This window comes from Notechis scutatus, chromosome 5 (genome assembly GCF_049901735.1).
Source record: "Notechis scutatus isolate UNSWTSFEM ecotype Mainland chromosome 5, rNotScu1.2, whole genome shotgun sequence".
Classification (NCBI taxonomy): domain Eukaryota; kingdom Metazoa; phylum Chordata; class Lepidosauria; order Squamata; family Elapidae; genus Notechis; species Notechis scutatus.
In genome coordinates, this window is record NC_142013.1 from 35,912,984 (window position 1) to 35,939,214 (window position 26,231).

Below are 26,231 nucleotides of genomic sequence, written 5' to 3' on the forward strand. Positions count from 1 at the left end.
TTATATTTTTTCTCTTATCACATTTCTTTATTTATTGAATTTCTATTTGGTAATACTTTAATATTACCATTTAGGCACTATTTTTACAATTTGAACCTCTAGCCCTTGCTTATTGACTGCCTCAAATCAAGGTAAACTTTTCCCTCTTCTCTTCCCCCATTGTTTCAGTCTTTCTCCTTCCTATCTTAACACCTTAAAAAGCCTGATAAATTTACCTACTCAAAAGGAGGGGAAAAAAGGTATATTGTCCTTATAGATTTCAGTGACAATTGATTTGATTGTCTTAAATAGTAACAACAAAGAGTGAAAAATAGTGTTGATTTAGATTATTTAGAATACTTAAGATTAATTCTTAAAGAAGTAACTGGGTTGGATTTGATGTATTATTGGTGATTAATATTGATATTCAGTATATAAATTAATTATAAAGATTATTATATTATTAGATAACATTTTATAATATAGGTGTACAGACTGCCTATCTATATATTTGATTGAAGTATTAGAATAGAATTTTTATTTTAGGAGTTAAACACTGAATGGTGATCTGGGACAATATATCCAATATAGTGCAACAACAAAAACAAATATTAAGAGAGATGACCTCCACGATAACTATGGCTTTGAAATCGGGAAGGAAGACCACCCCGACCCTAACAACTACTTTAACTTCTGCTTCACCAACAATCCAAAAACCATTGAAGAATCTCTAATAGGGGAAAAACAGTCCAATGTCTCTAACGTTAATATACAAGCTACCCTACTATCCTTGCAAGAAGCAATATCCAAGATGCAAGAAATAATGATTAAGAATCACAAAGAAACCAGAGCGGATATTAGCGAATTAAAAGATGAGATGGGAAAGCTTAAAGTGGAAATGAAAGCAGATTTACTTAAGGTGGAGGATAAGATAGGGTCCTTGCAACAGGCTATGGAGAAAACGAAGTTAAGATAAGAGAAATAGAGAGTAGGACAGAACGGATGGAGACAAACTTTGAAAGGATAGAGGAGGAATTTAGAAATGTAACTAGAGAAACCGAAGACTCCCTTGTCCACCTTGAAATGGATAAAGCAGCGGCATATTTAAGGTTTCAAAATGTGGTAGAAGCGAAAAATGAAGAACTAGAACAATTAATGGCAGAACTATTGGCTGAATGGTTAGGGAAAGAAAAAGACGATCTAATCAAAGAATTTGACGAGGTGTATAGGGTCAGCACAAGTTATGCTAGACGCCATAACTGCCCAAGAGAAATTCATATTCGCTTTCACAAGGAGTGTGTGAGAGACCTAATTCTTAAAAGGTCCAGAGAAGAAACAATAACATATAGAGGTAAAGAGATTACGATCCTAAAACAAATCCCAAGGAAAGTGAGGGTCATAAGACAGGATTATAAATTCTTGGCCAATTATTTAAATAAAAAGAAATTCCTTTTAAATGGTTAATCCCGGAAGGGATGTTAATAACTTGGAAAGAGAGAAAAATCAAAATAGATTCTATAGAACAGGCCCAAGACTTTCATGATCAGCTAATAGGCATGGATAACCAATACACCAAGGAGGAAACTAAAAGGAAACCACAGGATGATCGTAATCGCCATAGAAACCAAAAAGAAGGACTTCCTCAAAATTTAGGGAACGACAAACCACAACCAGGGAGAGAAGAACCAATCTCACAACAACAGCAAGAAGAAAACCGAATCACCACTAGACAAAAACTAAACAGACCTAGATAAATGGAGATAGGAAAGAAACTCCTCTCCATTAATATAAATGGTTTAAATTCAACATCTAAAAGGAAAAGGATATTAACTAAATTAATTAGACAAAACGCCACATAATATGCCTACAAGAAACACACATTAGGAAAAAGGATGAAAGATATTTAATTTGCCCGAAACTTGGAAAACTTTTTACAGCACCAGCAGACAAACATAAAAAGAAAGGAATTGCAATATTTGTGAAAGATGATGTAAAAGCAGAACTAACCTGGTCGGATCCGGAAGGAAGAACTCTGGTTATACAAATTTGGATTAATCATATTACATTTTTATTGGTAGCAATCTACGCGCCAAATGAAGAACAAGGGAAATTTTTTAAAGATCTTCATCAGAGAATAATAGGTTTCAAAAAGGAATATCTGCATGATAGGCGACTTCAACTCCATTGCTGATCATCAAAAAGACCATAGTAATGTGAATAAGAACAAGAAAGGGAAAAGAGAATTTTCTATGCCCTGTAAGGACATGATGAAAGAATTAAACTTAATAGACTTATGGAGAAAACTAAACCCAGAAGAGAAACAGTTCACATATTATTCAAATCCACACAAAATCTGGACCAGAATAGATATGGCCTGGATGGATGGGGAATTGGCCAATGAAATAAAAGAAATTAAAATCCTACCAAATGAATGGGCCGACCACAACCCAATACAACTAATTTGGAGAGATAGGAGAAAAACAAAGAAAAGATGGACACTAAATACTCAGTTAATAAACGAAGAAGAGTACATTAAGAAGCTGAAAGAGGAATTAAATTATTTTCTAAAAGAAAATAATAATGAAGCAACCACGAAACAAAAATATTTGGGATACAATGAAGGCAATTATAAGAGGAACAACAATCTCCTATAATGCCATGAGAAATAAAAGAATACATGCCCAACAAAATAAATTCCAACAACAAATTAAAGAATTAGAAATACAACTTCAAAAATCCCCTAAAAACCAGAGAACACAAAATCAGTTAATAACAATTAAACATAAATTGAACTTACTTGAACAAGATAAAATAGAAATTAACTTGAAAAGGTCCAAACAAAATTATTTTGAGCATGCAAATAAACCAGGAAGATGGCTATCCCATAAACTTAAAAAAGTGAAAGAAAAGAGATTGATACACCAACTAATGGATGAGAAAGTTGTCTTACAACATGAGATAGAGAAGAAAAAAAGATATCATTTACAACTATTTTCAAAGATTATATAAAAAGGAGGAAGTTAACGAAGATAAAATAAGAACTTATTTAGAGGAGACGAATGACAAGGTAATTGGAGAGGAATGGATAGAGTTATTGAATAAAGATATTACATGGTCTGAATTGAAGTCAGCAATGGAGAATCAAAGTAATAACAAATCTCCAGGACCAGATGGGATTCCGGCAGAACTATATAAAGCAATATTGGAACTAGTAGGACCACTGATGCTGGAAGTGTTTAATGAGGTACTTCTGGCAGCCAAGATGCCGGACTCGTGGGGGGGGCGCTGATTTCGCTAATCCCGAAGGAGGATGCAGATCATAGATACATCAACAACTATAGACCGATTTCACTTTTAAATGCCGATTATAAATTGTTTACTTCTATCATAGCTAATAGAGTAAAACAAGCTTTAAATCCACATATACACAAAGATTAAAATGGATTTCTTCCGTCCCGACAAATAAAGAACAATTTAAGAACCGTTATCGATGTCCTAGAATATTATGAAGCCCACCCGAGAAACAATCCGCACTCATGTTTTTAGATGCTGAGAAAGCATTTGATAACTTAAATTGGCACTTTTTAATTCAAAAATTTACAATATGAGTCTTGGCACCAAATTTGAAAACATTATAACAACTATTTACAACACACAACAGGCTAATATACTAATCAATGGCGAACAAACAGATCCAATAAATATAGAAAAAGGTGTCAGACAGGGCTGCCCTCTCTCACCTCTTCTTTTCATTTTTGCCCTAGAATCACTCTTAACACGGGTTAGACAAAATTCTGAAATTAGAGGAGTGAGGGTCAAATCAGAAGAATATAAACTACAAGCGTTTGCTGACGATATGGTTTTCTTTTGGAGGAACCCATGGAAAAAGGTTATAATCTAATAAAAGAATTAGAACAATTTGGCACAGTGGCAGGATTAAAAATTAATAGAAAAAAGATGAAATTAATGACCAAAAATTTAACAGAAAACCAGAAGGAAGAATTAGAAACAATGATGGGGATACAGGTAACAAAAAGGGTCAAATATTTAGGAATATGGTTAACACCACAAGGTAAATCACTCAAAGAGAACAATTATGATAAACTACTTCAACAAACAAAGAAAGATTTAGAATCCTGGAATAAGTTGCAGCTTTCCTTATTGGGCAGGATTGCCTCGATTAAAATGAATATATTACCAAAATTTCTTTATTTATTCCAGACAATCCCAATTAAGTTGCCAAAAATTTTTTTTGAAGAATTAAATAAGATCACACTTACATTTATTTGGCAGGGGAAAAACCCAGGATCAATGTAAAGGCCTTACAAGATGCGAAAAGTAGAGGGGTCTAGCCCTTCCAAATTGGGAATTATATTATTCGGCAGCTATCTTATTATGGATAAAAGACTGGGTGAACTTACTTAACAAAAGAATTTTAGCATTAGAAGGGCATGACCTCCAGAGAGGGTGGCATGCCTTCTTATGGGAAGTGGGGAAACCCAAGCAGTCTTACTTTCATAGACACCTCATTAGGGACTCATTATTAATTAATTGGAAAAAAATATGCAAAAAACACTATCTAAAAAATTCCGATCTGGCTATCAACAATGGAGGCAATGGTACACCCCAATAATTTGGACATAACAAAAATGATTAAATATAAAGATTTATTAGATCCGCAAGGAAAATTAAAAACTCGACAAGAACTACAGGAACAGGGATTTAAAATTGATCAGTGGTTATATATACAAATCCATAGCAGATACAAACAAGATATAAAAGACTTTGGAATTTATAACAAACTGCAGTATTTAGATAAAATTTTACTAGGATCAAACAAAAAGAACATATCCAAATTCTATAAATACTTACTGGAAGTAGAATTAGAAGAAGAGATAGTCAAAGGGAACATGATAGCCTGGAGCAGGAATGTCGGAAGAAGTATTACATTATCAGAATGGGAAAAGATTTGGAACAGAAATATTAAGATTACAAAATCGGCAGCATATAAAGAAAATACATACAAAATGTTTTATAGATGGCACTTGCCCCCTTCGAGGTTGGCGAAAATGAACCCAAACACGAGTCCAAAATGCTAGAAATGTAAAAGCATAGAAGGAACCTACTTTCATATGTGGTGGTCTTGCAAAGAAACCCAGAAATATTGGCAAAAAATCAGAAAATGGTTGGAGGAGATAACCAAAGAACAAATCGAATACAAACCAGAGTTCTTCCTACTAGGGATCTCTGATAAACATTTACCCAAAAAGATGAAATATGTAACAATTCATATCCTAACTGCAGCCAGATTAGCGTTTGCCCAGTGTTGGAAATCACCCTATGCACCTACAGAACAAATGGTCATCCAGAAAATATGTGATTGTGCAGAAATGGATAAATTAACTATAGCACTTAAAAACAAAGAGTCTTCAACATTTTACGATAATTGGAACTCTTGGTATAATTGGTTAGTCCAGAGATAAACTGCTTAATGGACAATGGGTAATTTAAGCATAGATATCGATAAGATGTGTGTATTCAAATTAAAGTAGGAGAATTGGATCTTGCAGACTGTCAAAAAAGGATATTGTCTGTTTTTAAACGCATCTTTTTTTTTCTTTTTTCTTTCTCTTCCTTTGTTTCTTTTCTTTCTTTTACATCTCTTCTTCTCTTTTCTTTCCAGTTTGTAAGACCGAGTGTTCTTTTTTTGTTTTTTTCCCTTTTGTGTATGTAATGTCGATATGTTTTTAATTGTAAATTTAATAAAATTTATTTATAAAAAAAAAAAAAAAAAAAAGAATATCCAAAGTTTTTAACGTTGTTTGAACTTGTCAGTCTGAGTAACAAAGTTTCAAGAGAATCCTATCAATATTTCTTGAATGTAGCAGCAGAAGTCTTGTGCTACTGGCAGTTCCAACAATGCAAAGTTTCTGGTCTTATGGAGATGTTCCTTCAAACTGAATAGAAACTTTCTTCAAACCATGATACTGTCATTCAGAGTATGGAAGTAACCTGTGTTGCCTTATGTGTAATTCATAGGCTTTTTAGGCTGAACAGAACAAGGCTTTTACCATTTATTGTGTCTTTATCAATTATTTTTCAGCATGTACAATAATACATCATAGGCTATTATCATTCCTATTAAAGGCCTCTGACTGAATGACCACACCTGCTGTAAGAGACAATATTTTTTCTCAGTTTCCTTGTTTCCCCTATTCCTGACTTCCTTGTGATGTTCCAGATCAGGGGTCCTCAAGCATAGCTGGCTGAGGAATTCTGGGAGTTGAAGTCTACAAGTCTTAAAGTTGCCAAGTTTGGAGAGCTCTGTTCCAGATGATCATTAAACTTTCTAGCAGATTTTTGGATGATGGGAAAGAAACTCCAAGGAATTTAAGGCTCAAACTGCTTTGTGTTAAAATGATTCTGATTTATTTTAAAACATTCTAATTTAAATAAACAAAAAGAGGTAGAGTCATTTAAAGAATCCAAATCTAGAAAAATTCTTACATTTGCTGAAGATGCAGCCAAGACTTGACCATGCTTGAATACTCAAACCCATAAGGTGTAGGAGTTTGCTTTCTCATAGTTCTCTTGAATATATACACATCGTGGGTGTTAAAATATAACTGCACATAAGAACACACAATTATTTAATGTCTCATTTTCATCATCTGTATCTAGGAAATAGCTGACAGTTGGAGGCAGGAAAATAACCTAAAATAACCCAGTAGTCTATTTTCCCCATGCTTTTAAGTGATCCTAGGTTAAAATGTGCTTCCTGAAGGTGCACCAAACATCCAGGTATAGGATATGTTAATTATAGATGCTCTGACCTCATACATCAGTGAAACTTTTCTTTACTACATGAGCCGGATTTCCCTTCTTATTGCACATACTTTATAAATAGCACTTTACCAAGGCTATTGACTCCTATTAATAAAACAGAGATGCTACTGAACTAAAAATACACATATAATAAACATGGAACCCTGCCTGGCAACCGGAATCAAACTTTGCAACTCAAGAGTTATGTTTCTCTCATTATTGGGAGTACAATTAGAACTCTTCCTTTCATAGATTCTGCTTCCTATGTAGGTGCATGCAGAGAACCCGAAACAGCTTTTCAGTTTGCTTAACTGAACAATTGCATACATTAAGAATATTACAAGGCTTTTGCAATTGTGAAATCTGGATTCCATTTATATGTTTATTGGTTTTATTTTAAATTTCCATTTTTGTTTCCAAAGAATCTCTAAAGAAACTTAAAACATATTGTAATTCAATATTATAACTCTGAGGCCACTTCTGCATTGACCATTCCCCGATTCCCTCAAACTAAGCTGAAACCGATCTGCAACTTTTTTTAAACTTCTGCTTATTTTAAAACACTAGGATTATTTGTTTTTGTTTGTCACATTTATATTCCTCCCAACTCACTCTACAAAGCAATTCTGGGTTCCTTATAATTAAAATCCTAAGTATTAAATATTTACAAGATTAAAGTCAAAACTAGATAGCCAAAAGCAAGAGAGGTACATTGCCCCATAGAACTGTGCTGCTTCCAAACCCCATCGGTAAAGAGAAACATTATTTTTTAATATCCAAAGTATACAGACCACATTAGTCAAAGCCTTTTGTTACACAGCATGCCTACAGGTCTGGTTTTATTCACAATAAAATGCAAGCCAAATGGAAACCTTGTACCAACATGGTAATGAGGAGAACAACTGTGGAGAAAATTTTGCTGGTGCTGCTGCTTATGTTGTTATCCAGTTGTGAATGACTTGTTGTTTCTGTTGCAATCAGATGAAGTGGCAGAGAACACTTGTTTGTCTACCTGTAGAAAAGACTGAGGCATATTTTCAACGAACACTCTGACATTGTTTTAAATCATGTTTTCCTTGTTTCATTTTATTTCTGTTTGCTGTCTTTATCATCCTGTGGGACAACATTAAGGAGAAAAACAGACTGACAGGCTTGAAATTTCATTATGTACACTATCCCACTGCAAGGCCAAGAGAGAGCAGAAACACATTTATCAGGAATTAATGGGAGTACATACAATAAATAATGTAAATTGCTATTGTGTGACTGAGGCAGCAACTAGAATGAAAGGAAGGAGAAAGAGATTAAGGTTTTCTTTAAAATTCAGCAAGACTTAATTATAACTATTTCAAGCACTGGATGGAAAAATGATTCAAGAACAAAAGGATGAGAATCTGAGACAGGTCACATATCTACCTTCTTCACTTTATGAAACTGAGAGATTAAATCCATCTCCCTTTTTATTATCAGTCTAGCTCTTATTACAGCTGAGAATCAGTATTGGAATTTTGATCTCTACATATCATATCACCATATTATTGAAGTTTTCAGCCAGGTTGTTGGGCAGTGCATAACAAACATGTACTGTATATCAAAGAGCATTCTAACAGCAAGGTCCTCCGTTAGTTCCAGAGTCTTTCTTCCCTCAAGGGACAGACTAAAACTATTGTCATGTATTTGTTTTCTCAAAGTAATCAAGTAAAGAACTAGCCAAATGCTGAAAACTGAAGAAAATCATAGATTGCATTTCTTTTATAGCTCTTTGCATTAATAGAAACCCCTTCCCCAACAGTCCTGTTTACAGTTGCTAATTAAAACACTGATGAGAAAAGCTTTTTATGAAGAGAACTGATATATAAGTTGTGGAAGGAGATGCATAGAAAAATGCTTTCTTGGAGTATGTCTCCAACATACTATATAAGGACTGCAACAGCCACTATGTAGGACTGAGACGCAGAAAACTAGCAAAGCGCATCATGAACACCAATTAGCAATCAGAAACACAATAAAAACTCATTAATTTCACAACATATGGACAGACTCAACCATAGTTTTAACTGGAAAACTGTAAGCAGCCTAGACCAATTTAAATCTCAAAATACTAGAGAATTCCTGAAAGCATGGCATGTGAACAAATCAACCATCAGTAGACATATAAACTACATTTACACAACATTCAAAAAAAGACAATAAAAAAGTAAGAAGGAAATCATTAATTACAATGATTTCCAGAGAAATGCTTTATGACCAAATAAGTGGCTTCTCAATATGACAAAATGTATTGTCCACAGTATTTAAAAAAAATAATGTTATTTTGACTGGAACAAACTCTCCAAAATGCCTTGCAAATATGCATTCCAATCATACTTGTCTAAATAATGTTCAATTCAATTTAATTCAATTTCAGAAGGTCCAGAAAGTTTGTTATGCCAGCCTGGTCATTGAAAGGCTAAACGGTGATGTTGGATTGTATCAAGCCTGTTTTTTATTGCTGTTGCTTGCAAAACTGTAGAATAGTGAATAATTGTTTGTGTTCATCCATATGTTGTCCATCCCTATAAAACAAAATGTTTATCAGCTTGGAAAATTTACACACACACACACACACACACTTACTTCATACATATAGCAATAGGTCACTTTTCTTTAAAAAAAAATCCATTAAATAAAATCTGCAGGAAAAATCACTGCAATTATTTTGTATTTTACTGATCTCTGATCTAAAGACAAACAGCCAATTCACAAAAACTAAGTTGATTGTTATTTAACATAGTTGTGTTCAAAGTATGCTATGGGTAAAAAGTATTATTTATCTTCATATCTATTTTTCCAAACATAGGTAAATTAGCAATGTTCAGATCATTTTATCATACATGTTTCCTTTAATTTATCTGAAGCATGCCTACCCCACTATATATAGTGCAATTTAAATGCTAGGATAGACAGTTGAATTTGCATTGCTCATTGCTCTGCATTCATTCTAGTTAGTGTCCCCAAATCAACACAAAAATAGTAACAGTAATTATACTGTTCATGTAATTAGAAATGGAACAAGATTATATGATGAAGTAGAGTGTAAGTTCTGTGAATGTCTCAGTAGTGACCTCGTTTGGCACCTGCTAAAGACCTAGCACCATGGCAAACCCAACCAGTGATTGCAGCCACAGTACCCATTAATTATTTCCTGTACTCCAACTGTCTAAGCAGCACTTTGTTCTCAGAACAAAGAAAGCTGCAAAATGGAAAAGCCACAGATACGTTTCTTGTAGATGCAAAGGCCTTTTGGCCAACTTAGATCAAACTATCCAACATGTCTTTTGTAAAGTCATGCCATTGATCATTATTTTGATGTGTAAAGACTTACAAACAAAAAAAATTAACTGCTACAAGAAAAATCAGATTATTCAAAAATTATATTTATTTGTCCTGCTATCTGAAAGATTGTGTATATCTTACGTGGTGTGGTGTATATACTACTTAAGTACTATAAGATAATTCATAGATAAAAATGATTGGAGTGGCACATAACCTGTTTATCAGATCTTGCATCCAATGTTGTCAAATAAAGTTTAAATAATAATAAATTGGTTATTTATTATAAGATGCTATAAGATTTGTTGATATTGCTTTTATTTCAATTTTTAATTAATTAAACGTAACAGGAAAAGGAGCTAATGGTTAAGGCTCTAGATTAGAGACTGGGAATTTTGGTCCTGCTTAGGCACTAGATCAGTTGGGTAACTTGGCTCAGTCAGTCTCTCAGCCCTTGGAAGAAGGCAATGGCAATCTTTCCAAAATCTTGCCAAGAAAATTGCAGGAATTAAGCAGTCACAGGAGTCAGCAGTCATACAAAAGAAAATGAAAAGAAAAAGAAAAAGAAGAAATATAACAAAACAGCATATATAAATACTGTGTGTTATACCTGTGGATAGATAGATAAAATTGTACACAATTGTTACAATAAAGACAACATTTCACTGCAAGTGTCCATACAAAACCTATATTTATAAGCAACTTATAACCTATAAGCAATTATAAGAATATTAATTGTTCATAAGATGATCTAATTTCAGTTCTTCAATCCACTGAGTAATTTATCTATTGAAGGACCCTTTTCCACTGTTGTCAATTTCCATATAATACATATGCAGGTTCAAAAGACATCCCGGAATGGTAAATCCAATCTCAAAAACAAAATAACGTGTGTCATTACTTCTTACCACAACATAACAAAACTGGCAAAAATATGTTTCAACAAAGCATTACTCTCAGTGCATGTTGGATTCTTGCTGTTTATGCTGCAATGTGTTAACATAGCTACCTTTTTGGAAGATGTTTTTATATGCCTGCGGTAAAAAGTGACAGTTTCAAAAATTTACTTCATTAAAACCTGTGAAGGCATCCAGATTAAAAAAAATTGAGGAAGGCTAATGTCCTCTGCCATCCTTGCTCTTTTCTATGTAGCTTTACATATTTTGCCCTTCACTCTCTATAGTTTATGGACCTTTTCTCCTAGTTCCTAGTTTGAAGCAACCCAAGGTGAAAATGATTGCCTCAATTTTCACATTACAAACTCAAAGCAAATCAGGCCCTCTTTGCTCATCAAATCTCCAATTTGAATGTAATCAGGACTGATTTTCCCAGGAACTGTTTATAATTATGCAAAAATCTCCTGCGTTTTAGTGTATTATAACCAACATTCTTAGCCCATTTCATCAAAACAATCCAGTGAGACTTTAATATTTGTATCTATTCATGGCATTATAACTAATACTTGCAGCAGCATTATTTTAATGTATCTGCTGCTGACAATACTTCCTTTCATAACAAGGCTAGATGCTAAAGCAGGTTGTTTCATTTTTTAAGATTCCTTCACACCCTGGCACAAATAGAGGTAACTTCCTGGAAGTTAGAAACAAAAATGATCAATTTCATTTCTTCTCACAGATCCATCTTCTTTCTTACAATATAATAGCCTTACATTACTATGCTTGGTGATTACATCCTCTGCTACTATGTTCAAAAATTGAAGGAGATGAAGGAGCCTCTATCTGTAGAAGAGACAATGTAAAACTGCAGATGGTATGCAGATAATAAGCCTTATTAAAAGCAATAAATCAAAAAATGACCATTTTAAAAACAGATAGAATATAAAATGTACAGGCATATTAGGCAAGCATGCAATAGAAGTAGTGAAAAGTTTTTTCACTTGATGGATAGAAATAACAATATGTCACATGCAAATAAAGCATCAACCTTAACACACGTCACCCTGGGGAGTTCGAGATTTTGAGATAAGAAATTGGGAACAACTTTTTTACTGTCTGCCAGCATTAAATTCTACATGTTACCTTTCCCCAGGCTTCCAAGTACTTATCTCGAGTGGTGATAAAATGTAAATAGTAAAAATAGGGTGGAAAAACAAACTGGAATAAGAAAAATTCCAACGAGGCAGGACATATTCAGGTTGTACTACAAAGTCAGACTGAATTTTCACAGTGATGGTAGAGCTAAGGAGAAAAATGGAAGTTAAACTTTATTTAAACTGTTTAAATAAAGCACCTATATTCCCATCTTGTATGGACTTTGGTTAGTAAAATTCAAAGCATTTTCCTCTCTCTTGCAGAATGGTGGAAGAATTCCTTGTGTTATCAAAAATGTGCCCAGAGGTTCAGCAATCTTTATAAATATCTTTTACTGGTAAGCCTTGGAAGAAGTAACTTGCCAGGGATATTTAATTACCCTCTAGTAATGGGTAATAACTCTTAGAGCCAGTTTGGTTAAGTTACCCAGCTAGAAACCAGGAGACTGTAAGACTCTATATATTTAAAATTACGAGCATGAGCGCCCCAATATAGCTGACTTTCTTGATCATGTATGTAAGAGTAACCCAATCTTTAAATGTTTAATGTCACAGAATGAGCAATCTCAACTAAAATAAACATAAAGTTATAAAGTTTTAAAAACAGGCAGGCACCAACCTATGATAATAAATCTGAGCTTAATTCTAGAGAAAAGGTAAGTGCAAGTGCTAACCATATTTATTAAAAAGGAAAACTCATCTAAGTTAGTATGATTTTATTCTGACTAAACATGTTAGAACTAGCCAGTCAATTATTTGAATTAATCAGGCGTCTGTCTGAAGGCTGTGCAGATTGTATTTTCAGGAAGCTATGAAATGCAAGCAACATAAAAAGTGCTGTAGTAGAGTAAGGCTGGTCTGATGGGGCTGCAAAGTTGTTCTGCAAAGCTGCAGCATAATCAGTTTAGGTTAATAGGTAAGTTAAATGTATGCAGAATCCAGGGGCAACAATTTACAGGATTTAATTTGATAAATTTCCTCTATAACAGAGTATTTCTCTGTTCTCTTATTATCAACTCAAAACGTGTTTTTCCATATAATATTTAAATGTATTGTTTAGGGTTATCATGAACAGAGAATGAATCCTGGCCTCATCCAATGCCTTTTCTGTGATCCCCCATTGCTGCTTCAGCTAATGCTAATGTTGACCTTGGCTGATCCTGAAAAAGGAAACTTGGTGAGAGAATACGAAGCTAATAATGTAGTACCCTTCTATGTTTGTCTAAACTAGAAGATCACATGGAGAAAACATGGTAGCAAAGTTCCTCTACAATCATAAGCAAAGTATTTGGAAACAGAATGACTCGTCTCCTTGAGCCCTAGGCCCCAAACTAATTCTGGATGTTTTAGTGACATGTCATATTTAATAAGTGCCCAAACATGTACTGGAAAAAACCCAGTGAAAAGGTGGAATATAAATCAGCTGAAAGAGCAAATAAATTAAAATATCCTATGAGCTAATTTTGAGTGCTAGTGACTTCATAGACATGTCTGTATAATTTCATTTGCAACAGTATGGAAGCCTTTCACTATTGCCTTCATCTGGGAGATATATAGGATGTACCATAAGCCAAGCTCCTGATTTATTATTTATATAATAAATTGTCTGTAGGTCCTGGCTTTTGGTATATCATACATATAAATACAATTTCTAGTGTGATGAACATCCACAGTAGTTTTCCATCCCAGGAATGCATTATGTTTCAGACTTAAACTGAAACTAGACATGTTCAACCAATTGCTTCATTTGTTATCATGTAACAGCAAATGTTTTTCCACATATTTTATTTTGAGATGAAGTAAAACTTAAAGGAAAAAAATTAATGTTCTGCTCTTGAGTTTGAGCAGTTCCTAAGCATTACAAGACTTTTGAGACTTCTTCTTTTCTCCCTGACTCCTCCCTCAAAAAAGTAAAGGAGAAAAAATGTTCCATTTTAGTCATGGATAACAATGTGATATTACCTCATATTGAAAAGTGAATGGGAAGCACTGAATTATTATTGTTATTATTATTATTATTATTATTATTATTATTATTATTATTATTATTATTATTATTATTATTATTATTTAGCCAGATGTTCAGATTTTTGTCTACCCATCGAGTCCTTACCGAGAACCTGGGCTAGGCAAATCTGGATGTTTGATGCTGTTGTTGTTGTTGTCGTTATTATTATTGTCTCTTTTATTCATTAATCATGAAACTCATTCAACTGAACATTTAAAAATATATCACAAATATAATTGACTGGCGCTAATATTTGATATGAGTTGCTGCCAGCCTCCTAAGTATCAACCATGCTAATTACTATTATATAAACTTTTATTCATTAAATATGAAACTCAGTCAACTGAACATTTAAAAATGTATCACAGATATCATTGACTGGCACTGATGGTTGATACAGATTGCTTATTATTATTATCTCTTTTATTCATTAAACATGAAACTCAGTCAACTGAACTTGTGCTTTTGTCCCAGTCGCTTTACAGTTGCATGCCCTGGTTCCCTAGCAATAGCAGCTGAACCCTGTAGCCCATTTATTGACAGATGTTCAGGAGCCACAGCATCTGACGCGGTCCTCGTTGACCTGGGTGACGACTGATCCAGTATGGAATTTTGTTGATTTTTTCTCATAATTAGTGCTGGTAGGTGTCTGGGTTGGTTCACAGTGGCTAAGCCACTACCAATCCGAAAACCAGCAATCTCATAACCATAGGGACCGCACCTGATAGCCATCTAGGCTCAGCCATGGGTATTACTATTACTATTATTATTGTTATTATTATTGTTGTTATCATCATCATCATTATTATTTACTAAATTTATGCAGTATGCCACCAACTCTCAAAGACTTTAGGCTGTTTAAAATTATTTAAAACATAAAAATAAGATAGAAAAAACAACCAGAAACAAAAAGAAAGTGTAGAGATTGCAGAATCACAAATTCAATGAAACTAATATACCTCTATTAAATGGAAGCTTCAGTCACTTTCACCAAAGGCCTAGGTGAAGAGCCAGGTCTTCAGTCCCCTTAGAAATACTAGTAGGATGAGAGCATCCTTTAACATTCTAAATGCCAACAGAAACTTAGCATAGTACATAAAATCATGTTACATCTTACCAGCTTATGAATATTTCAGCTTTAACAACAACAACACAAGAGCACACAACAGATATAAACTAAATGTAAACCACTCCAAACTCGATTGCAGGAAGTACGATTTCAGCAACAGAGTGGTCAATGTCTGGAACTCAATACCTGATTCTGTTGTCACCTGCTCAAACCCCCACTCCTTTACCCTCAAACTCTACTGACCTCACCTCATTCCTAAGAGGTCTGTAAGGGACGTGCATAAGCGCACAATCATGCCTACCATCCCTGTCCTATTGTCCCCAATTATTAGTTCCTATTTCTTGTATTTAAACTTATGTTTATTCTTATTTCTGTTATATTGTAAGTTTTTGACAAATAAATAAATAAATAAAATAAAATAAACTTATTCTCCGAATGAGTATCCTTATACTGTCAAAATGCACAAATAAGAAGGGAAAAAAAGATTTGGAGAAATTGCAAAGTTTGCAGAAGAAGTAGGCAACATCTACGAGTTGGGACGCCCATTCTCAAGATGGAAGAGTAGAGAAGGGCTACATGGATGGTCATTGGCATCTAGTGCTAATTAAATAATAGACACTTCTGGATAACATTTTGTATAAATCAATATCAGTATAAATATATTATGGTCATGTGCTATGTGGCAAACTGCCTGCTGGTCTTCATCAGACCTTTCATTGGCTGTGTTAGGAATAGTGGTACTGACTGCCTTAAACAAAGGGCTATCATTCCCATTCCCCAGACACAACACTTAGAAAACAAGCACAGGCAGCACAGAAACTGACTGACTTGATCATGGAGACAAGTGAACGCAATATCCTTCACTTATTCCAGCTGCCTGCCTGGAATCCTAGTTTAGAAAGTTAGCACCCACCCCTCTCCTAGAAAAATGAAATATCCTAGGAACTATTAAAAAGGCAGAATATTTCCCCTAAAAAGAGTAGAAACTCAGAAGTAGAAACTCATCTCAGAAGCAGAAGCTCACCCCCACCTTTGTTAATGGGCAGGCCATTAAGGCCTGGGCCAGAATATTCTACATAACAAAGGCTTCTGCCCATTTCACTACCTGGCCTGGGAAGATTGCATCAGCCAGAACTCAGGTGAAACCAGACAAAGCCTACAAAGTTAACTAAGACGCCCGCCCCTGGGAGTGTAACAGCCAATGGGATACATTTCTTACACAGGAACAGGAAACACTAAGGTAGGGCCCAACAGAGGGTATAAAACAATTGCACTTTCAGCATCTTGCCTTTTTTCCCCTTCTTCTTTTCCTTCACCCAACATATGATCATCCTTTTTACTTTGGAGCTCTAAGCCATGTGGTCCTGTTCACCATTAAAACATTTTTCCAAACAGCCTCCATGTTTCCAGCGTCTTTTTCCCCACTTGGAACTGAACCCAGAAGGATAATTCTTCCAACACTAGTAAGAACACTCCATATTGAAATTATTTTGCTGTGGTCCCAACAGTATTATACTGATATCATTAATGTTTACATCTTACATTTTTTATTATAGAACCCCAGGGCACATGCATAGCATTCCCATATAGTTTTCAACATAGACAGCATAGATAAAGCACAAGTATATGGGCTTCATCAGAATTGTTGTCATTTGTTTCTTTATGATAATCTGACACCCAAGGTAATTACCCTCAGCATGCATATGGATTTCATTGCATCAAACTAATGGACCAGCTATTTAAAAGCTAGTTCTGCCAGAACACTGTTTCCTATTTAAGGGAATTTATAATATATATGATACTGTAAATATGGCATTTGTCAAAGAAAAACTGGATAATGTATTCTTATGAAATCCAGGCAAATTTTTGTTTCTTCCTCTGTAGACAGAATTTGCAAGAGCTATGCTATAGAATTCTCACTATTAACAGAATCAACTGATCATGTACCATATATGCACATACACAACATAAAACATTTCTTACAATTAAAAAACACAACTCGCTCATCAAACTTTATGGAAAACAGCCATCTTAAAAATGATAATGATGTTTCTTCTTGGATTGATATGAAATTACTATATTAGTAGTAGATAAGGTATTATATCACTTAATATGGTTGTAGTTCTTTTGTCTTTGGAGTAAGCTAGACATCAGGAATTATATGAATTGGTTTAGATATTAATGTTGTATTATACTGTATATTGTTCCTATCCAAATTAAATATTGGTTTAGTTGCAATTCACTTACAAATTAGGAATATATTACAAGACACTGACTTAAACATAAAATCACATTTTCAAGAAATATTTAAATAGACTTTTACATTAACCTTACATTGAGTGCAGCATGATATGGTTCTGACTGAAACTGCTGTGTTGCAAATATTTGCAGCGCTGAATAAAAACTAAAAACTCCAGACTACATCAAGTTGAAGATAATATATCAAAATAGGTTGCAGCATAAAACTGTAGGAACTGAGAGGCAGGGGTAGAATCTGATAATCTAAGAAAAAAAAAAAGAGTCCATGGCAAGTTCTGGCATGCCTTCACCAAGTAATACACATTTCTTGATAAATCCACCCAAGGACAAGCAGTAACTGGAAGCAGAGCAATGGGAACTACGTTCACCAGTGCAGGGATAGATTGAACAGACTGTTATAGATTGATAGATTGAACAGACTGTCTTAAATAAATTTGTGCAGTATATTAATTTGTATAAAAAGAAACAACTAGAATAAATTAAAGGTTCCAGAACAAAATTGAATTACTGTAATTCCTTTGTTAAATGAACTTGCTTAGCAGTTGTTACATTAATTTGAATGTCCGCAGAACAAATGTCTGCATAACATTTTAAAACTGTAACTTCATGCAGCCTCTGCCCTATTTTTCTACAATTTAGTTCAAAATGACAGTTTTGACCTTTAAAATCCTTCATGGCATGGGGCCCGGTTATCTGAGGGACTGCTTCTTCTTGATTATGAGCCCATACCATCAGATCCAGCAGAAAAAGTATGCTATGGGACCTGTCTGCAAGTGCACTACATTTGGCAGGTCCCAGGAGGTGGGTCTTCTCTGTTGTGGTGACCACTTTCTGTGGGGATGCCTGCCCTATGGAATATTACTTTCCCCCATCCTTCCCCAGTGTGGTTGGTTTCATCTCTATTGGTTTTTTTGGAATTCTCCCAAAACCAGTTATGTTATCAGACTTGAGTATCCTGGTCCTGGGGACTTGTGAGATCTTGAGGTGGCTTCATATTGTTAATACTGTTCTCTCTTAGCCTTATTTAAAAAAAATATTTTTAAACATTTACTGTTTTATAAGTTGTTCATCATCCAGAGTTACTTTCTGTGAGATGGGTGACCAAGACAAATTCCTTGTGTGCCCAACCACACTTGGCGAATAAAGAATTCTATTCTATTCTATGTAAATTTTATAAACAAACAAATATTTTATCTTTCCTTTCTTGCTCTGTGAATAGCTCTTCCAGGTTTATCTTACAATGCCCAAGTTGTAGCAGTATAAGACAGAAATGTTGTACTGTATAAAACTCTGAACCTAAATTTGGCAAAGTGTTCAGATGACAACATTATTTTGTTGGGTTCATGATGCATTTGTCTGGAACGGAATTTTCCAGGGTGCCCAACAAAATAATTTGAGGAGTTTTGACCTAGAGGAGCCCAAAGAGAGTAGTCATGTTAACTGAGTCTGTCTACATTCTTGCAGCCTCTGTGAAGACGGCCGAAAAAGTACAGCTGGATTTATGTGGGAGTGGGGCTCCAGCAGACATCCTTTTCCTGTCAGTCTGAGCGTCGTCCAACTTCTGGACTGGAGGAGAACAAGGAGGGAGAGGAAAAGCCAAGCATTTTCTCTCTCGTCCCCCCATGCCGCTTTCTGGCTCGCCTTTCTTAAAACCCAGGTCTATTTTTCTGCTGATGTCAGAGCGATAGGAAGCTGACTCAGGGTGAAAAACTGTTTGCTCTTTTCCTAGCCTGCGCTTTGCAGAAAATCAGTCCAAAGTTTACGGGATAAATTTGTCAAGCTGAAAGCAACACCCTTCACCCCGCTCCGGGTGCATTTTTCCGAGAGATTTGTTTGCATGATGTCACCGGAGAGAAATTCTGGCGGGTTTTTTTGTTTTTTTTAAATCACCAACCAGGAGCTGTGCCTTTACAGTAAATCAACTCTCTATTTGCAATGCGCCCTCCAGCAGTCGGGTAAACAGAAGGTACAAGTGGTGGCTGATAAGAAGCATGTAGCATGGGAGGTAAAGTCACTTCCAGGAGGTCTGAATTAAAGGCTGCCCACCGGATCCTTCCCATGACAGAGCTGAACACAAAGACAATGGTCTTTCTTTGCCACTAAAAAACTTTAGCCAAACTTAGCTACCGGCTATAAAAGCGCAGTTGTATTTTCTGGAGTGCTTGGATGGAATTTGAAGTTAGTGTAAAATGTTCCAAGATATTACCTCTCTTGTTTGGGGTCACTGTTCGGGGCACCTAAAACGGATGTACAGCGATCCGCTGAAAAGCTTTTCAAACGCCAGGAGAATATGAGCATAACATTACAGTTTCTCTCCCCACCCCCCTTCTTTTTAATGTTCTTCAGTCCTGCCTTCTAACACTTTTCCCGAAGGGAACGAACCATTGTAAGAGCGGGAGGGGTGCTGGCTTGCTTCTTCTGTTGGAAAACGGAGGTGGGCTACCCTAATGGGCGGGACTGATTGTTGCTTCGGTTAAGCTTGGGAGAGGAGAAGGAGCCTGTCCGGCTCGGAAGGAGAGACTCCGCTGAAGCAAGTGACGGAAAGCGAGTTTCTGGAGGGGCTCGAAGAGAGAAGGATGTACAACAAGGTCGAGGACGAAGAGGTGAGTCGTGGGCCGACGCTGGGGGACCCAGGCAGCTTTTGTCCTGCGCGCGGGAGCCAGCGGAGGATCCGACGAGGTGGGAAGGCAGAGAAAGAGGCATCGCTTGAGAAAGGATTCTGTTGCTTGAGTCCCTGGAGTCCGGAAATCGAGCAAGCAGTGCCGGAGGAAACGTTTAACACTGGTCCCTTGTTTCTCTCCCTCCCCCCCTCTATTTACCCTCGAGTATTACTATTTTAAAGCTCAGACCCTTCGCACTTCTTTCCCCGCTTTGCATTTATTTTCAGGAGGCAGCCTGTTTTGCCTGAAGTGGGGTGAATGTTTAGCTGGGCGGTGCTTTCCGTGGATTAAAAAGGGAAAGGATTTTTCCGTCCTTTTCTTCAGCAATCCGGGATGCTTTCCCCTTCCCAGTTCCGCACATGTGCGCTACCGGATTGCTTACATTAGGTTTCCAAGCTTTCGGATTAAAATGGGACAGCCAGTGTTTGAAAACCGAAGTACTGCTGACTTGGTGTAACTGTTCCCCTTCACTGGGAATAATGTGCTAAGCAAAAGATTTGGCTGGATCCCCTGGAACTGAGGAGATTAGCGCTTGCCTTGAGACAGATTTTATGAAAATACAGAACTAAGTGAATTTCTTTCAGCCAGGTAGTATTTCATTTTTTTAAGTACTGGTACTTCTTCTCCCTGGGATTCTTTACTTGCTAGGTATTCCTCTATTAGTTGTGCTTGGAAAAAAAACAAAGCTTTTTTAAATACTTTATTGCTTTTCCCTTTGGGAATTTTTAATACAGCAAAGTAGGTTTTCCAATAGTGGAAATTAAATGAGAGCAGGGGACATTGTTCTACAAGAAACCAGCAAATGAAGATGTGTATTTACTGTTTGTAGGCAAACGGGTGCATTGATTTGTTTGTTAAATTTATATGACCACCCATCTTGCTCAAAGTGACTCTGGATGGTGTACAATAAAGCCAACAATCAAAACATTCTACAAAACCACCTACAATGTATGAAAGATAAGAAAGAGGAGGTAGAGGCACATCTTTCATATTGCCTAAGAGCTAAAAGGCAGCAGTTTCAGGCTCAATCTATTCTAAGTCATAATAGGTTTTGGTGCTCTTTTAGAAGGGCTGAAGTTAATGAGATTGGAAGGAAGCTTTTTGACTTTCTCCAGTGATATCCGTCTGCAAATCCATCATAATTTCCCCACTTTGCCAAGTGATTCTTTGGCACAGTGGGAGAAAGATAATTTGAGGGAACAAAAAGACCGATCACATCTTTGCTTTGTGTATTTAAATTTTTTTGCTCCATTGGCCTAACATTGTATCATGCTGACCTCCATGGAGCTTTAAAGAAGGCTCCCTACATTTCTTCTAAGTCCAACATGTCATTTGTTGAAAGCATGCCTGCCAGGATAATTCCTGTTAAGTTATAAATCTTTAGAAAATAATAAATCTGTTGTTCTTGAAGGTGCTGTAGATGAAATTAAGCAATGTGGCATAAAAATGGGGGTCTGCATCTAGTCTAATAGATGGGTTATAAGAGCTGGGAGGCAGACCTTTAAATCTTATGACTTTATAAGACTTCAAGGTTATTTTCCTAAACAAATTCATAAGAACTGGTTATTGGAGGGTTTTTTATGCTATTGCATTTTATAAATGGGAATGTGCAGTAGAGATGCTGAAATAACTTCATTTTCCTATGGAAGAAGTGCAGAGAAGTGTGAGGCATTTCAAACACGATTACTATTGATGTTATCCACAGTTGTTTTAGTGACATCTAAACAACTATATGTGCAAAAATAATGGAAAACATTCTGTATTTTGCAAAGTAGTGGACAGAATAGCAGTTATATATGAAAGCTGTTATTATGTCACTGTTAGATTCCCTTAACTTATTGTTCCAGTCCAGTGTTTTGTAGGTGACTGATTTGGTAATGCTGGTCACATGTACTGAGCAGAGTTTTAAATATACACATAATAATTAACTGCCTTGCAGAACTATGTTAAGTGCATGGAAAGCAAGTTACAGAGCTTTGATGTCAGCTTGATTCTTGTTTCTACTTTGACACAACTAAATGGGAGATTGAGAGTGCTTCTTTCTTGGAATAAGTTCTTGAAGTTTTCTAAAATCAAAAATTGAGCAAGTCTTTCTTCAAAGAGTGGGTGTGTAGGGGGAGATGGACTTAAATATTCTGAATCAAGGAAAAACTTCTCTTGAGCCTGGCCTAGTTTAGAAGATGATAATAAGTTGACCCAAGATTGCATGGGAAGCACATCTTGTTCTGTAGCCTGTGCCTGAGGCACTGGTAGCCTATTATACATATAATTGCCCTACTGATAAAGGAAATAAATGTTACAAATACTTTCAGCAACATATTTAAAATGCTGTCAAGAGTTTTACACATTTCAAGGACCAGACATTTGCAACTAGAAATCAGCATGCCATCAATATATTTTTTTATAGTACATTTGTGTCTTTCATTCTTATCAACCTTTCAGATGACAAATGAAACTGGAAAGCTATAACAGCACTGAAAAAAAGTGACTTATGGCTGTTTTTCACACAACCATTGCAGCTTCCCTTTGGTCACACAGTCAAAATTCAGATGCTTGGCAACTGGCATATGACAGTTGCAATGTCCTGGAGTCATGTGATCATCTTTTGCAACCTTCTGCCAAGAAAAGTCAATAGGGAAACTGGATTCACTTAATTATATTATTAACTTAACAGCTTAACTTAACAACCGCAGTGATTCACTTAACTGGCAAGAAATAGGACCAAACTCACAAAATCTGTCTTGCTTAGCAACAGAAATTTGGGGCTCAATTCTGCTCCTAAGTCAAGGAGTATCTGTAATATGTGTCCACAACTTGCTTTGTTAAATACATGTTTAAGAACTAATGGATTTAAATAATTACTCATGACTAGAAAACCCCGTGACTCATTGGGTTATCCTTTGAGACAAAGCTATACAGTGCAGTCTGATATGATCAGAATGAATATTAACTTTTAAGTCAACCACATTTTTTACTCCAGTGCTGCATCCCATGATCATTTAAGAAAAGTATATATCATAAATATAAAAGTAATTGTAGTGGCAAACAAACTTTGAGTAAGTCAGTATTTACTTATCAACAAAATGATTATGTGTGGGCAAAAATTAGTGGGAACATGAATGATCTCCACATTCTAACTGCTTCCCTATTCATTTTGCTTATGGAAAGATAGAAAAATCATATTGGTGTGACTGTGAGATGCTGCAATGGCCGTAACTTTGTAAATAAAATGTCTGAACGTGGAAATATCAATTCTATAAGAGAAATAAAGCCCTATTTTTTGTGCATTATTTAATTTAGCAGCCTGGATTCAAAAATTGTGTAATGCACCATTTGGAATAACTTAAGGGGACAAACAAGCAAACAAACAAGTAAACAGGTTTAGTGTAGGTAGGTATGTAGATACAATGCAAAAAAAATTCTATTGCAGTAAGTCTTACTGATCACAAAGGGGCTTGTTTCTGATATATTGCTATTCAAGCCTGCCTTCATAAAAATGCATAGGATGGAAAGAGAGTCAAGCCCTCTAGAATTGTCTACATCAACTGTCAGACTTTAAGGTTGGAATATTTTAAAGAATATTTAATATTAATATTGAATTAAACATAACTTGCTGTGTCGTCTCAATCCTGGTAAAAATGTTAAACTCAATTCTGGATAATGGACGCACTAGCAAACCAATTAGCAATAGTTGAGGAAACTGCCTGACTATAGTTAAAATCAGTCACAATTTAGAGTTCAGATGAAACACTTGTAATCTGCTGTTACCTGGAAAGGAAGAGAGAATTAGGTTTAGACCTGTATGAGAAATTATATAGGCTTTGGTTGTTCTCTTTCCCTTGCTTCATCGTATTGTACAACAGACAGAAAACTCTTGCAGCCCACATGGTTCTTCTTCTCATATTTGCTGCATTCCATCCTCTGAAAATGTGCCTTTACTAACAAAATAGAGATAGTAACTTTTCCTCAATCTTAAAGCCTGAAAAGAGTATTGGCTGTCACTGGTAGATTTTTATAAAATTCTTTGCCAAGTGGGGCTGGGGTGGTCACTCTTCGGGAGAAAATGGTTCACCTTCCACTTTAAAGTGTTCTGACTGTTCCTTGAATAATCATTTCAGGCTTTGAAATAATTTTACCTATTGTGAATGAAGGCAATGTTTCTGTGCATGAAAGTGAATATGATATGAGTTTGAGAAGATTGACAGGGGCTGTTTGTATATCTGAGCCACTTTATTGGTGGCATCTCACCTCATAGCATGGTGGTCTAGTTCCTCCTTCGAGCTGAAACAAGAGTCCATCGTTTATAAATAATGTGTATAATCCCTATTGAGTGTATGCTACTTTTTCAGTTATGGTTGATTTTATTACTTACATATTGCTAGACACTTATTTTTTTCTCCCTTTAAGGCAATAAAACTGTATGCTTGTTTTAAAACTTCTTATTCCTTTGAATTTTATTTTCCTTAGAAAGTTCAAATGCAAATTATTATCAGTATCTTTCAGAGAAACTTTATTGATAAATATTTATAAAGCTATGGGAGTTAAACTGTCTTGTTTTCTACTAAATATTCTAATATGTACGAGCAGAAATATGTTTAGACTAAGTGCTCTATGAACTCATGAGCCTATTGAAGGGGGAACATGAATAGACCTTTTAGCATTTGTTATACTTTCAATTATTTATGCCTAGATCACTCATCTATGACATATATTTTCAATTCAGTAGACAAAAAGTGGAGTCGTTTAATAATCTTTGGTGAGAACACACTTCAACACTGCATAATAACGTGAAGAAGATGGGAGTGTAGACATGTGCAGGAGGCCCCACAGAATTCATTTGGCTTTGGTCCTAATTAAATGAATATAAGGTTGTAACCACATGTTAATAATATGTTCCTGTGATCTTCCCTGTAGTCCTTTCAGATGATTCAGTAGCAATTTTTTTTGCTTTTGTTTTCATCCAGAGTCATTTAACATGTTTGTTGTTGCAGATAGAACAAGTTTGCATGTATGTATGTATGTATATATGTATGCATATATGCCATCCATCTCACTGATACTGCAACTTTGGGCCACTTACAATAAAATAAAAAGTTAAAAAGTGCTAAAAAAATTAAAAATTGAATAGAGAAGTTAAAAGTTAAAAACCAACATCATAAACATTCTGGGAGATGAGAATCTTCTTTATCCCATCAGCCAGCCCCAACGTAACAGGTTCTTTGGGGGCTTTAGGCCAAATAGCACAGCTGTAGCTCTTCCAGAAGGCCAGGAATGTGAGGTCGAACTTCACTTCTAATGACAGAATATTCCAGAGGGTGGGGCCACAACAGAAAAGGCTCTTCTGGATCTTGCGAGTCAAAATTCTTTGGATCTGAAATAGGCCTTTTCCTCTGGAACGAGCAAGGTGGGTTAATCCCATTGGGGTGAGATATTTCCTAAGTGTCCCTGGACTCATGCCATAAAGAACTTTAAAAGTAATGACCAATATCTTGAATTAGATATTTAAAAATTAGAATTAAGCAAAATGACAACCAGTACAACTCATATAACAGTGGTGTAACACGTGCCACTGACAGCCTCCAAAACAGTACACACGGTATCACTACATTCTGTATCAAAAGTAGATTTCGAACACTCTTCAAGGATAGCTCCATGTAGAGCATGTTGTGGTAATCTAATTGGGAGATGACCAGGACATAAATGATTATTTGCAGGGCCTCATGATCCAGGAAAGGGCACAGCTGGTTTACAACATTGTTTCACAAAGGCTCTGCTAGGCATGACGGCTACCTATCCTTCGAGCAGGAATTGTGAATCTAGGATCTAGATTTTGCAACTGGGTATATCGATGACAGCACAACCCCATCCAGAACTAAGGATGATAAATCTCAGGTCTTGAAGTCCCTTGAACAGCTGAATCCTTTTGCCCCCCCCCCCTCCAATCCAAGTTGTATTCCATTATAACTAGAGATTATCAAATTTGAGGTTTCTATAATCTCCTACTGTTTAATAAAAGGAAGAGCTGACCATTAATAAACAGAACCAAGAGAAAATGCAAAGAAATGGCCA

The 26,231-nt window shown here is 35.7% G+C and overlaps 1 protein-coding gene and 1 long non-coding RNA gene across 16 annotated transcripts in view; one reads left to right on the forward strand and one right to left on the reverse strand.

The window, feature by feature from the left end:
• LOC148130442 (uncharacterized) overlaps nt 1–19,810 on the reverse strand; it is a 28,108-nt gene extending 8,298 nt beyond the window's left edge. The window contains exons 1-2 of the long non-coding RNA XR_015749799.1: nt 19,709–19,810; nt 6,487–6,554 (exon numbers count right to left, since the gene is read on the reverse strand). This is a non-coding gene — a long non-coding RNA (uncharacterized LOC148130442). The remainder of the gene's footprint in view (nt 1–6,486; nt 6,555–19,708) is intronic.
• Nucleotides 19,662–26,231, forward strand: part of PHLDB2 (pleckstrin homology like domain family B member 2) — a 57,318-nt gene continuing 50,748 nt past the window's right edge. For 4 of the 15 annotated variants that reach the window (XM_087966543.1, XM_087966548.1, XM_026663988.2 and 1 more), the window contains exon 1: nt 19,948–20,105. Coding sequence is in view for 4 of the 15 variants with exons in the window: in XM_087966545.1 (XP_087822671.1) it covers nt 19,669–19,684; nt 19,989–20,105 (133 nt within the window). In the remaining 11 variants the exon portion in view is untranslated. Of the gene's footprint in view, nt 19,685–19,943; nt 20,182–26,231 lie in introns of those variants that run through there. The other 11 variants (XM_087966545.1, XM_087966550.1, XM_087966551.1 and 8 more) reach the window with 8 other exon arrangements.